This window comes from Molothrus ater, chromosome 5 (genome assembly GCF_012460135.2).
Source record: "Molothrus ater isolate BHLD 08-10-18 breed brown headed cowbird chromosome 5, BPBGC_Mater_1.1, whole genome shotgun sequence".
NCBI lineage: Eukaryota > Metazoa > Chordata > Aves > Passeriformes > Icteridae > Molothrus > Molothrus ater.
This window is the reverse complement of record NC_050482.2, coordinates 47274154-47286246: the sequence shown is the minus strand read 5'-3', so window position 1 is coordinate 47286246 and position 12093 is coordinate 47274154. Positions and strand designations below refer to the sequence as shown.

General features: G+C 42.4%; 2 protein-coding genes across 3 annotated transcripts; both read right to left on the bottom strand.

Annotated features, from left to right (window-relative positions):
* Positions 1–1366: 1366 nt before the first annotated feature.
* Positions 1367–5132, bottom strand: SMCO3 (single-pass membrane protein with coiled-coil domains 3). Of its 2 annotated transcripts, none has more exons than XM_036400186.2 (3): positions 5056–5132; positions 4419–4469; positions 1367–3098 (listed from the first exon to the last, which is right to left on the bottom strand). In XM_036400186.2, exon 3 carries the CDS (start codon positions 3080–3082, stop codon positions 2405–2407), a length of 678 nt encoding a protein of 225 aa, XP_036256079.1. In that variant the 5' UTR covers positions 3083–3098; positions 4419–4469; positions 5056–5132; the 3' UTR covers positions 1367–2404. The 2 variants fall into 2 exon arrangements, with proteins under 2 accessions (XP_036256079.1, XP_036256078.1); XM_036400185.2 differs by having other exon boundaries at positions 1367–3095.
* A 2852-nt stretch (positions 5133–7984) lies between these two features.
* ART4 (ADP-ribosyltransferase 4 (inactive) (Dombrock blood group)) lies at positions 7985–10268 on the bottom strand. The gene is made up of 3 exons (XM_036401595.1): positions 10176–10268; positions 8934–9651; positions 7985–8079 (listed from the first exon to the last, which is right to left on the bottom strand). Exons 1-3 carry the CDS (start codon positions 10266–10268, stop codon positions 7985–7987), a joined length of 906 nt encoding a protein of 301 aa, XP_036257488.1.
* Positions 10269–12093: the final 1825 nt, after the last annotated feature.

The following is a 12093-nucleotide window of genomic DNA, read 5'->3' as shown; positions in this document are numbered from 1 at the left end:
ATCCTGACATCCCTGTCAGGTGCCATGCCACTGTAGAGGGGGATGGCTGAGTCTTCAAAGGTTAACTGCACCTCACAAGGCTTGGGGTCTTCTGTCCTGGCAGTCCTGGGCTCAGTGGGGACAGTGGCGCTTCCTCAGCCCTGACTGCTTTCTCTCAGCAGTGTCTGCTCATTTGGAGGACAATAGTCCTCTCATGTTTTTCACTTGATACTTCTGTCACACTGAGAGGCAGCTTGAAGTAGTCTGGAGGGGAAACATCAGCAGACTGGTTATGACATCTTTGGAGCACCAAACATAAGACTAGCCAGAGCATTAGAGAGAACAGGAACTAAATCTGTTTAGGGGAAACCCACTTTCCTTTAAGTCCACCAGGAACAAGGATATGCCTAGAGGCGAGGAGCAGTTTTATTCCTCTGTGTTCCTCATTGTGTACCTCACTTCCCCTGACACTGCTTTGCATTTGCATTTAAGAACATGTGGGCAAATTACTTGAAAAATACAACAGATTTGTTTTTCTTTGACTCCACTATTCTCATGCAGCAGTGACGGGCAATCTCTCAAAGAGCTGATTTTAATTCCTAGTTTAGAGTGTGCATTTGCACATAGAAAACAGGAGCCGGGAACTGCCTCTCCAACACACAGATATTGCTGTTCTACTGACTGACAGTCTCTTGCCTCTGCAGAAGTACCTCTAAACTGAGCGCCATCTGTGTCAGGAGACAAGAGATGTTTCATCTTGGAGAAGTGAAGCCTCAGGTCAGCACGTCATCCACCACAATACCTCGTGCAGGCAAGGCAGTGCTTTTTGCCACCACTGAAGTGCCTTTCCGGACTCACATAGCCCAGTCTGCAGCTGGTCCCAGTTTCTCAGGCCCTGGGCTGAGAAACTATGCTCCTGAACCCTGGGCTTTCTCCCTGATGACTCAGCAGAGCTGTTGGGAACCAGCAGTTTCATTGCCATCTAGTGGCTTTTGTGCATAAAAGGGAAGAGAAGTCAGAAAATATTATAGAGAAGAGAGTAAAAACCCAACAAAACAAACAAATAAACCCCCCCAACCCCAGACTGGAAGGGTTGTGAATCTCACCTATTCCTTTATTTCATAGGCACTATCTAGTTATTAATAAATTAAGATTGCTAATATTGAATATTAGCAAACATGTATGAATTGGGACATGGTTTTAGTATGGGGAAAGTGGGTACTAAAAAGAGGAACCTATGCACAACCGTACTAGGTTTGTCTATCACAGATTTAAAAAAAAATTAATTGCTTGTATAATTAAGCTTTTAGTACTTCTTTATTAGTTGGTTTAAGATTGGTTCTCAGACAAAAAAAAACCCCAAAAACAAGTACAGAAAAGCAAAGTCTTCCAATACTCATGTACATTTTTATTAATTCTTAAATTACCTTTTTTTCTAAGATCAAGAAAAAACAATTCACAGCAAATCAGAGCAAGACACTACAAATAATGTTCTTGCTTCCAGCTTTGGTTTTAAAATCTGAAAAATAAGGACAGTTGGTGGCATATTGTGAAATGCAGAATCTGAGCACATTCTTGGCAGTCCCACATTGGTGGGATCAGGTAAAGCACTTGAAAATAACTTTCGTTTAATAGGGCTGCAATCCTACAGCACTTTTACATGTGTGTAATCCCACCCCAATCAACAAAAGAGCAACTTTGCACAGAAACTTTTACATGTGGGTTGGCAGGAGCAGAGCATTACAAGCACAAGAGGTTATTCGTGGCCAGGCATACCCAGAAGGCAGCAGCTGGTTTCTCTCAGTGGTGCAGCAAGGTTGTGTCTGTTTGCATGTAGGCCCAGGCTTCTCTTACTTGCCAATCTACTGGGATTAGAGTTTATTTAAAGAAGATCTCTTGCTGTCTCCTTAGGAGGGCAGAAAATAGCAGTTAAATATGCTTCAGCTAGTCCTTGTAATTGAATTCAGTCTATCAGATTAAGCACTAAACCACAGTAAGGGTTTAGCAACCACAGATGTCTTCATAAAGCTTCCAGATGCTTTGCCTTGTTGAAATTGTTTTCTCCCATTGTGCTGTCATCTTTGATACAGAAACACACCTTCTCACCACTACCAGTCCAGCAGTCTGTATTATTGTCTCCAGTATGAATTACAGTTCAAGGTTACCTACAGTTCTTCCCAGAAAATAAGCTTAAGGAAAGGTGCAAAGTATTTGAAACACTGCCCCCCAAAACACCTGTAAACCAGTTCTCTATTAATGTATTTCAGTGCCAGTTCCCTGAACTGTCACTTTTCTTCTTCTGCTGCCACAAACAAGAAAATAAAAAGCCATTAGTAGTTTGTTTGTCATAATAAATCAAAAAGGTTTCTGCAGGCATAAGCTGCTGTAGCTGCTGTGACAGCAGAAGAGAGAACTCCACCTTCATTTACTGAACTTGCTGTCTCACCAAAGAAGTCACTTCATGTATGGCATGCTGGTACTTTTCTGAGGCTGCTTTAAACTCAGCCAGGTGCTTCTCATAGCTCCTCACAGCTGTCAGAAGCTGGCTTCTCTCCACAGCTCCCAGGATGGCATGGAGAATCATCTCCAGGCCCAGCCCAATGATGGTAATGCTAACTCCCCCAAGAACAGAGGCCCCAATCTGCGCAAGGATGCCGATGAGCTTGCTCACAGTGAGAGTTAAATGATCGGAGCCAAGAAGTTTGATGGCTACCATTGCAGCTGTTGAAGTTGCTTCTCCAAAAATAATGGAAAAAACTCTCTGGGCTATTGCAATTTTCTCTAGCTCGGGCTCTTTGATATCATATAGCTTCTGGTACAGCACTGGCTCGAGCTTGTCCTTCATGTCACTGTCAATCTTCTGCACCTGGTGCTGAATCTCACTCATCACTTGAATGATAATCTCACAGTTTTCCTTGACTGTACTGCTCTCTCTCATCTCAATGGGGGTAATAGTGCAGCCCAGGTGCTCATTCAGCACTCCAGCCAGCTCGTTTGTTGCATGGAAATTTGTGGACATACAGTCAAGCAATTCCTGGTGTAGATGGATCAGTTCTTGCTTTCTCTTGGGATTATCTGGGTAAAGGAGGTCACTCAATGCCATTCTTCAGAAATAGCTACTTCAAGAGAGAAAAGAAATGTCTTACTCTGTTTAACACCCATAACCATAGCCCCTAAAGAGCAGTGAAATCTGCTTTGTCTCTGCCCCACTGGTTCTTTTCATACTGAGCAGGTCCAATCGCAAGGCATAGCTTGTAAATGTAGAAATCTTAATTCTTGTTCTGGATCTTTGCCAAGTGAATGGAAAAGGACCTTCTAACACACTGGGTATGCTCAGAGCAACAAAAATAGCTAACAAATATGTAACAAGCAGATTGGAAAATAGATGTGTGCCATTGGCAATTGAAGATTGAGATTGAAACTCAGCCTTGGAAACTGAAGATGGTAGAAGCTGAACTAGTTCACTAAAAAATGGAACAATCTCATCTAAGCAGCAAAATTAAAGATGTGGCTTTTTGTTCCAGGCACTCTTTTGTATCAGCCTATTTTATCCATTTAGTGGCATTCAATTTGTCAGCAACCATGATGATTGGTGGATATGGTTTGTGCCACAATAAAGGTATTTTATGCCAGTATAGCCTTTTTCTTCTAACATTCAAGAGAAAATGATACTATATAAGCCTTCTGTGCTTATACTAAGAAGCTTACCCTCTGAGTTCATAATGAATAGTAAAATTGTCTACAATAACCCCATCCTAACCTATATCACTTACATACATCTCTCACTGTATTTCCTTCCCTGATTTCTTCATAAACTGCATGCCAACATAGAGTCCAAAGAGACTGAGTCAACAGTGATCATGGAGTAATTCCTCATCACTAAGATTCTGTAATCAACACTGTCACTTCCTTTAACCTTTCACCAGCTGCAAAGTGAAAATGCTTTAACATGATTTCATCTTAAATGCAAGCATCTTTGCTACAGGGGAAAACTATGAATGAGTAGGATGACTCATTTCTTTGTTGGTACTTTTCATGGTCTCAGCCCTCTTATTGCAAATCTGGGCCACTTTTGTGCAGTGCTTTGCATTTTTCTAAGATGTTTCTCTTCTTGCTGTTAGTGCCTACATATCACAGTTACAGCTACAAATAGTTATGTGTAGGGGACTACCCAGATTTTTCTTCTGAAAAAGATACCTTTGTGCCATTTTGGTCCTTTGTAGTTCTTGCACTATCTGTTAGCTGCAAATCATCTGACACTGACCCAGCTGTATTTTACTAAACACACCCTCCCCCACAAGGTCATCATTGAAAACCAGAATGATTTCCACAATCCCCTGCCAACTTTTAATCTCAGTGCTGAAACACAAGCCAGTCTGAAAAGAGGTTTTCTCCCCCAATATTTTGCACAGTACTGTATATTTCTTTCTGCCACTTACCTTGAATCTCTGCCAAGAGAATAAACTGCTTAACACATCTTCTTATACAAGCTGCAGGGAGCCAAATACATATACAGTAAAGGTTTGTGATTTTCTGGAAACATAAAGCCATGATAATGCAGGCTATGGTTTCATATCAGTCCTGCCTCAGGGATGTTGCTGGCTTGCTTTCTGACTCAATGTGATACTAAAACCTTTCCACTCCAGTGCTGTTTTATTGTAAGGTCATTTGTTTTCCCTTATTGGTAGAAACTGAGAAGACAAATTGTTTTAGATGGAATAGCACTTCAACAAACATTTTACATACTTGACAGGTGTGGAAAAGTCTTTTAGAATCTGTTCATTACATATGATTACTTCAGCTTCTTACAGCTGCTCTAGATTTTATATCTCCTAATGCTAAAATTACTTCTTACTTTTCACATTAGCACTTTCATTAGCTTTTACATTTTCCTTTTAGAATTAGGCAAGCCACATATATTTCTGTATTTCTATTTCTTAGCACTTTCATTAGGTTTTATATTTTCCTTTTAGAATTATACAGGCCTTATATATTTCTGTATTTCTATTTCTCCAGAGATTTCTCTGTGGAGATTTACCACAGAAACTTTTCTAATTAAACATTTACACTGCCTACCTGATTTGGTCTGAATGCTCCTGTTGAAATGTGTATGGGATAGTAACTTCAGCCTCTTTCCCCTCTGCTCGCCTGGTGTTTTCCAGCAGCATGTGATGAATTAGGGATCTGGAGGCTGGGCTTCTGCTGCATCCTAATGTGCCTGTCATTAATTCTATTGTGTGATGTTTACCCAGATCCATCTCATTTTCTTCCTCGTCTCCCCTTCCCTCCAATTGTAAGAGAATTCAGTTTAATTAATTATTAACTCAATGCTAGTTCCCAATTACTAAATCATCCAAAGGCCTTCTCTTCCTGGAGAGAATGGGTACAGCACAAATCCCTCCTGCCTGCAGCAGAGGTGCCATCACAGGCAGCTGCAGCCATGGCTGAAAGGGGATGGTGTTACTTGCTGTCCTCAAAACATAAAAGGTGTAGGACAGCACAAGATTATGTTTTTTACTGGTTTCCATTGTTTATAAATATAAACACTAATGCTTGCACCTATGCCTTGAAATAATGAATTTTTGCAATGACTGCTTTTGTACACCTGCAAATTACAGAAGAAAAATTTAGTAGTCCCACATAAACAGAAGAATAGACACCACAGAGAGTGGAAACAGGCTTTGTCTGTTCCACTAAGACAAGCTTGTACATATGCCTTCAATCAAGCTAGACATCTTTCATGCTCTTGTCCTTAGAAAGGTGGACCTGCAGCCCACAGGGTTCTCACTAGGAACACTGCTTCCACTCTAGAGGAAGGCTGAGTTCTCAGATGAAAATACAAGATGAAGCATAAAATGTGCACTTTGCAATTGTTAATGTGTTTTCATCTGAAAGCTGAGCTGCTGTGTTCAACTCTAATGAACACAGAGTGCCAAACTCTCTTGTTGTCAGAGCTGTGGGCATGAGAACATAAGCTGCAAGAGAACACTAAATGATTTAACTGCTATAGTTCTGGAAATATCAATTAGTTGTGACTGCTGAGTATTTTCCACTGAGAATGCCATGTAGTCCTGAAATACTTGGTGCAATATTGAACTGAATTGAATTGATCAGGCTGGCAACTGCCTGTGTGTCACATTCTGGAAACTGATTTCAGGTCTTCTGTGCTTGCAGTGGATACAAATTCTTTTCTTTTAGAGCCCTCATCATTTGGAACAAGACAGAAAATAATTTGAACAATATGAAGACAGTTTTGTTCCTGCTTTACTCTGGATCTTTTGGGAGGATTAATAGCTATTATTGCAGGCCTATAAAGTTGGAGGAAAGTACTTGATTTGGGGTGTCAGTCATCCTTCCTTGCTGCAGTTTGCCAGGTCTCTGATGCCATGAGAGTAGAGGTGCTGTGGAGGCCCAGACTCAGCTCTGAACAGCAGTGAAGACTAAAATCAATTTTGCCATTTCATGCAATTTCAGACCCCTTTTGCCATGGGAAAGAAATGGAGGAAAAGGCAGATGGTTGAACTGAGTTCTGAAAATAAGGTTTTGAAAGTATACAGTGGGACAGGAAGTTGCAATTGCTTGAACACTTCTGACTACACATCTAACCACAGCAATAGCTGATGAAATGTCTGCTGCAACCAGCCCAGCTTTACAGGGCTCTGGCACAAGCAAAGGCAACATCAGGAGCAGTCTCTGAGCTGCACACTATCCCAGGACTGTATCTCTAGTTGGCCTCGGGAGAACTCAGAGGTGCAAGCAGAAGGACATAACTTTCTTAGCAGTCAAAATGGTATCATGATGAGCACCCAAGCAAGGAGAATGTTTTGTGCTTCCACCTACCAAGGGATGCTTGCACATCTAGTCAGTGTATTAACTGACAAATAGAAATCACTTTTAAGGGAACTGTAGCCTGACAAAATGTGGCATTACTCAGTCTTCAATTGCTTTGTTCCTTAAAAGTAGATGCCATGAGTTTGACTTTGCTGTGTCTATTCCCCCCACCCAAAAATGACTGTTCAGTTCTGTATAGACCCACCAGTACTTACAAACTGAAGGATTATAGTTCTGAGGATGATGCAAAGTAGTTGTTTTCTATGACTTATACAAATCTACCAAAAACCACCAAAATGTAAGAATAATTCATTTACTGCACTTCCCTTACTTTGGAGAATGCAAGTCAAAGTCATACTTCCTGCAGTCAGCAGAGTAACAATACTTGCAGCTGTTTACACCATATTTTGCTGGCTGCTTGGTAAGGTCCCAGAAAAGGCTGTCAAGAACTTTTCCTATGTTTTCTTCCAACTAATATCTTGGGGAAGAATGGATCAGCTGGGTTAGCAGTTTGGATAATTGATTTCAGAAATGTAACAATCTAGCCAAAAATATATCCACCTTTATTCCTCTGTAATTCCCCTGTAATAACACCTTCTGGATTTCCTCTGTTTGCTTTTCAGAGTCAGACACCACTCCAGAAATGTTAGTTCATCTTTTTTTTAAGAGTGGCAAAGAAAAGCTGTTCAGGGTCTGCCAGAATCTGCACAACTTAATGCACTTCTCTGTCTCTTCAGCCAACACAATAATCCAACTCCTCAAGCACATCTTGGCACCGCCTTTCCCTGCTCTCAAAGGAGATGTGCACAGCTGCCCAGTTAACCACTTGAATTTACTGCCATTGTGCCTTCCACATTCCACAGACTGACTCTTTCTCACTAAAAATAAAGCTATTAAGAGATCTGTAAGGAGTCCAAAGTCCCTGTGCGTCTTTCCTGAATGCCTCAAGAAAAAGCTGTCTCCAGTGAAGGTTATCCCTGATTTAGTCTTCAGAAAGGCCATAGATAACCTTCCTCCTACCTGAATGGTCCAGGGAATGTCTGTTTTGATGAACCAGGCTGAATGTTCCAGTCTCGACTGCAAAGTTGCAGCTGAAAGCAAAGGGAAGATTGAACCTTCTGTAGCAGCAGGAACTCCAGAGGCTTCTTGTACATATCTGGATGTAGCCAGAGAATCAGAGACTGTGGGCCAAGCACAGGGAAACTCCAAGCACACTAGGGAGAATGGCAGAGGCAAGTGCAGTATAACCACTGTTCTTGCTTCTTGAAGCTGAAAGAAAATAAAGAGAGCAGTCATTTAGACCTCTATTCACTGCCTAAAGCTTTTTGGTTTTGCTAACACAACCTTTGCCCACAAAGGCCATTTTCTCAACTCTATTATTTTGGCTTTGGAGGCACAAACCCTCATTCCTAAATGATTGTTTTGAGCTCAAAGATCGCATTGACACACTGCTGAACAAAGAGACAAAAGCAAGAGTCCTGGACTGGTGGTAGACTCACAGAAAGGTAGGGATGTGAAACAGGCCCCATGAGGTATTCCAGCATAGAGGTCTCTCTATAACCAGGAAACTCAGTGTGTTCTTTGTCAAAGGATACCTTTTCTCCCTGCTAGGAGACAGGTCACTGCTAAAATGACAGTAGCTTTGTTTACACTTCTCTCAGCTTGCCAGAGATAAGTGTGGAAGTATTAGCTTGCCAGAGTAGTAGTGGACCAAAGCCTAGAATAGTCCTGAAACATGAAGTGTAGCAGCATTGCAAGACACCAGCATAGATTACTTGGTTCAAGCAAATCTCACCCACTCTTGCAATAACAATGCTGGGGACCCAAAGCCATGAGTCCTACAACATCCTTGCAGTGACACTTGGGATAAATGGGGGCTGCAAAGAACCTTGAGACCTGCTGTTGATTCATCTTTAGTGAGCTGTGGGATTGTCCCAGGTTTCACAGCAAACTGTGAAACAGGGTAAAAGCTGGGTCTTGTGGCTCTCGTAGGCAAACACAGAGGTGAGCTACAGGTTTGGCCTCGAGTGTGGCCCCATGTGGGTGCAGCTGGTGAGGGCTGCCTGGGGCAGTGGAGAGCAGCCCGTCCTGTGCCCCCTTGCATGAGAGCCTGTGTACAATACCTTCCACCAGCTGGCACTGGTACTTGCTGTAGTTCCCCACAGAATGCAGATGCAGCCGGTTACCCTGCTGGGTTTGAAGGAAGCTTTTGACAAGAAATATCTCATAAGGGGGAATGAGGACTTCCTTCTCAGATGTGTGGTAAGAAAAGCCTTGCATAGCTGCTCCCAGGCAAGTGGTCACTGTGAGCAAAGTTTCATTCCCAAACTTCTGAGCTTCACTCCTGAGGTGAGAGGTAGAAGTGAAACGGCCAAATCGCACCCTGCTGCCTTCCTTGGCCTCGATATATAAATCCTTTACACCCCTGTGCACCTGATAGCACTTATGTTTCCCCATGCTGCTCTGCCATTCCTTCAATATCTGGATAGCAGTTGTTAGGTAGAAGTGAAAATATTTAAAGCTGAAGTTGTGTCTGTAGTGCTCTGGAGAGATTCCTGCTGTGGATGTGGCCCAGTTCAGCTGGGAGTGCAGGGAGGAGTTCATGGTGTAAGCCATGAGAGCTGTGGCATGGCTGTCACGCATTTCCCTCAGCAGACCTACAGGGCTCTTCAGCAAAGCCTCCTGAGCCTTCTTCCAGAGACGCAGGTAGTCCTTGTTAGCAGCTATTTCCTTTTGGAAATAGTCTCCTTGCTCCAGTTCTTCCATCATCTCCTCTCTGCACCCCAGATACTGGTCATCAAAGGATTGCGGAGCCATATCCATCAGGATGGGGGACACAGCCTGCAACACAAAAGCAAATGAAGATAAGCATCAGAAGCATGAATTTCTTGTTTATCTTTGTGGATGCAAGCCAAGTTTTTCTCTACCCTTTCATTGCCTCTTTGACATTATTGGCAGAGCAAGCAAGGCAGGTAACAAATCTTTAGCAAAACCCTCCTGAGCAACCTCAGGTTGTTGTCTATACACCACCACAGGTCAGGATGACAGAGTTCTTATTTGATGTGGATGTGCTATGTTAGAATCTCCCAGGAGCATTGGTCAATTTAGACAGGCTGGAAAAGGAGAGGAAAGATTCCATGAGATTTACTCACAAACACTCAATGAAATCATCTGGCTGCAAACAAGAGGAAAATTCCAACCAAGTAACTAAAACAAATTAAGACAGGTAAGAAATGGAACAGAGGAACTGAAAGCAGAAAAGTTAAAGTTGAACCCAAAACTCCTCAAAGAACATATTTCAAATGGAAAAAAATATTTCTGTGGTATAAGCAATTTCATTATTTCAAATAAAGAGCAATATTTACCTCTTTTACCAGTATTTGTGAGAAGATCAGCAACAGGAGGCTGCCCAGTGTCACCAGTTTCCCAGAGTCCACCCAAGACTCTGTAAAGAACATTTTTTTTAAAGGAAATGTAATTTGCACCTGTTTCTTTCTGTTTTTCTTTGAACTGGAAAAGTCTGCAGTTTGTAATTTGCGCTCAGGTTTTGGTGGCTATTCTTCAACCAGAGATAGATCATTTGCCAAATTCTCACTGCAATTCAGAAGTCATTAATCCATCCAAGCAGACCATTTACTGGTAGAAATGTGCCCAAAATCCATAGGGAAGTGTCTGGTTGCACCAACTTCAGCTGGCACGAGTGTCCATCACCTTGACAGTTCTTTTGATTCCAAGGTATTTGGTGTTGTTCTTGCAAAAAGGAAGAAAACCATGGCTTGGAGAAGTCTAAGGCACTTCTCCTGAGGAGTGATGTGTCAGGGTGACTGCTCCCTGGTTAAGAGTTTAAAAGCCCTTTTAAAGAAGTTGACTCTGATAAAGCCAACACAGAAATGCAGGGTAGGTTGGGGTCCCATCTGGAAGCAGTGATAACCTAACTCTCCTCCTCCTCCTCCTTATCACCCCCTGCTTTCTACTCCTGGGTTGCCAATCCTCCTCCTACAGCACTGCAGAGTGGCACTTTGCTGGACTGTTTGCACTGGCACAGGCAAAATGAGTGTGTAAATGCAGATCCCGTGCTGAGACAAACCTTTCTCTAGCAGCTGCTTTCTGGACACCCTTCCAAATACTGGCAGTGAGTTATTCACCCACAGAGCCCCATGGCCTCTTACAACTCTTCTGTATGGAAAAAGGGCCAAGAAAAGTGTCAAGGCTTTTGTTCTGACTACAGAAAAGTGAAGCCCATTTTCCATGGCCTGATAATGATAGCTTGGGTGAGGGGAGCACCTCCAGACATGGAGTGATTCCCTGAGATAAGGGAGGTTTGTGAAGCTGCTAGGATTCTGTGGACAGAGCATCTGCAAAATATTGCTGAGATAGGGTGGGGGGTGACATAAAGGTCTCATACTGGGCTCCTTTCAAAGCAGTTGCTGCTGGTGACATGAGGTGATACCATGAAGTGCCATGAAGTGATGGATGCAGACTACCTAGTTCTCCATCCTGGAATGTCTCTGTTGTCTTGGGCTGTATTTCAGAAAGTGGTTGTTTGACTGCTAAAAGTGAGTCCACAGGAGGGCTCACGAATTTATTCAGAGGCAACTCCACCTCTGTTTGTGTAGAGATAAAACAGACCTAAACTGGGACAGGCTCCCTTGGGAGCTTGGCAGTCATGATAAACACCCCCACTAAGATGTCAGTTCAGCTGCATATAATCCATTTGTAAATTATGTCCCTGGTTTTCCCCTCTGACCTGTAAGTGAATGTTTCATATGAAGGGAATCAGGAGGACAGGAATTAGCATTTCCAAACGCTTCAGAAGCAATGAAAGTTATTATCAACGACAACAAATACAAAGGCCGAAAGATGGCAGCAGAGGATTTGTGGCGGTGCTTAGCGCTGCATTGACCGAGCGACAATCGAATTCCTCCATTTCAGCAGTAAATTTGTAACGTGATCTGAGTGCTCAGATCCCCAAAGGTCATAATGACTTCAGCCCATGAAGAGATCTGATGACACAGAGCAGATGACATAATGGAGGCCTCCGGGTGTAACTCTTTTTGCCTGAAAAAAAATATTTACTGAAAGGGAGAGAAAAAATATAAAACTAACAGAAAGATGCAAATAGAGACAGGAAACTTTTTGTGCTGACAAAACCATACAACAACCAAAACACCCCTATTGCATTAGTACACTCGATATTAGGATTCTGCTAATCTCTCTGGTATTTTTCCAAGCAAAAATTTCACTGTTTTCAATGAAGCACTCTGTTAATTTTTACTAGATGGC

What these genes read in the sequence shown, in the direction of transcription:
- SMCO3 (XM_036400186.2), bottom strand. Translation starts at nt 3,082, where the DNA reads ATGGCATTGAGTGACCTCCTTTACCCAGATAATCCCAAGAGAAAGCAA.
- ART4 (XM_036401595.1), bottom strand. Translation starts at nt 10,268, where the DNA reads ATGTTCTTTACAGAGTCTTGGGTGGACTCTGGGAAACTGGTGACACTG. An exon ending in CACAAATACTGGTAAAAGAG is followed by an intron (nt 9,652 to 10,175) that starts GTAAATATTGCT and finishes TTTGTGTTGCAG; the next exon opens with GCTGTGTCCCCCATCCTGAT. An exon ending in CCAGTGCCAGCTGGTGGAAG is followed by an intron (nt 8,080 to 8,933) that starts GTATTGTACACA and finishes ATTTTCTTTCAG; the next exon opens with CTTCAAGAAGCAAGAACAGT.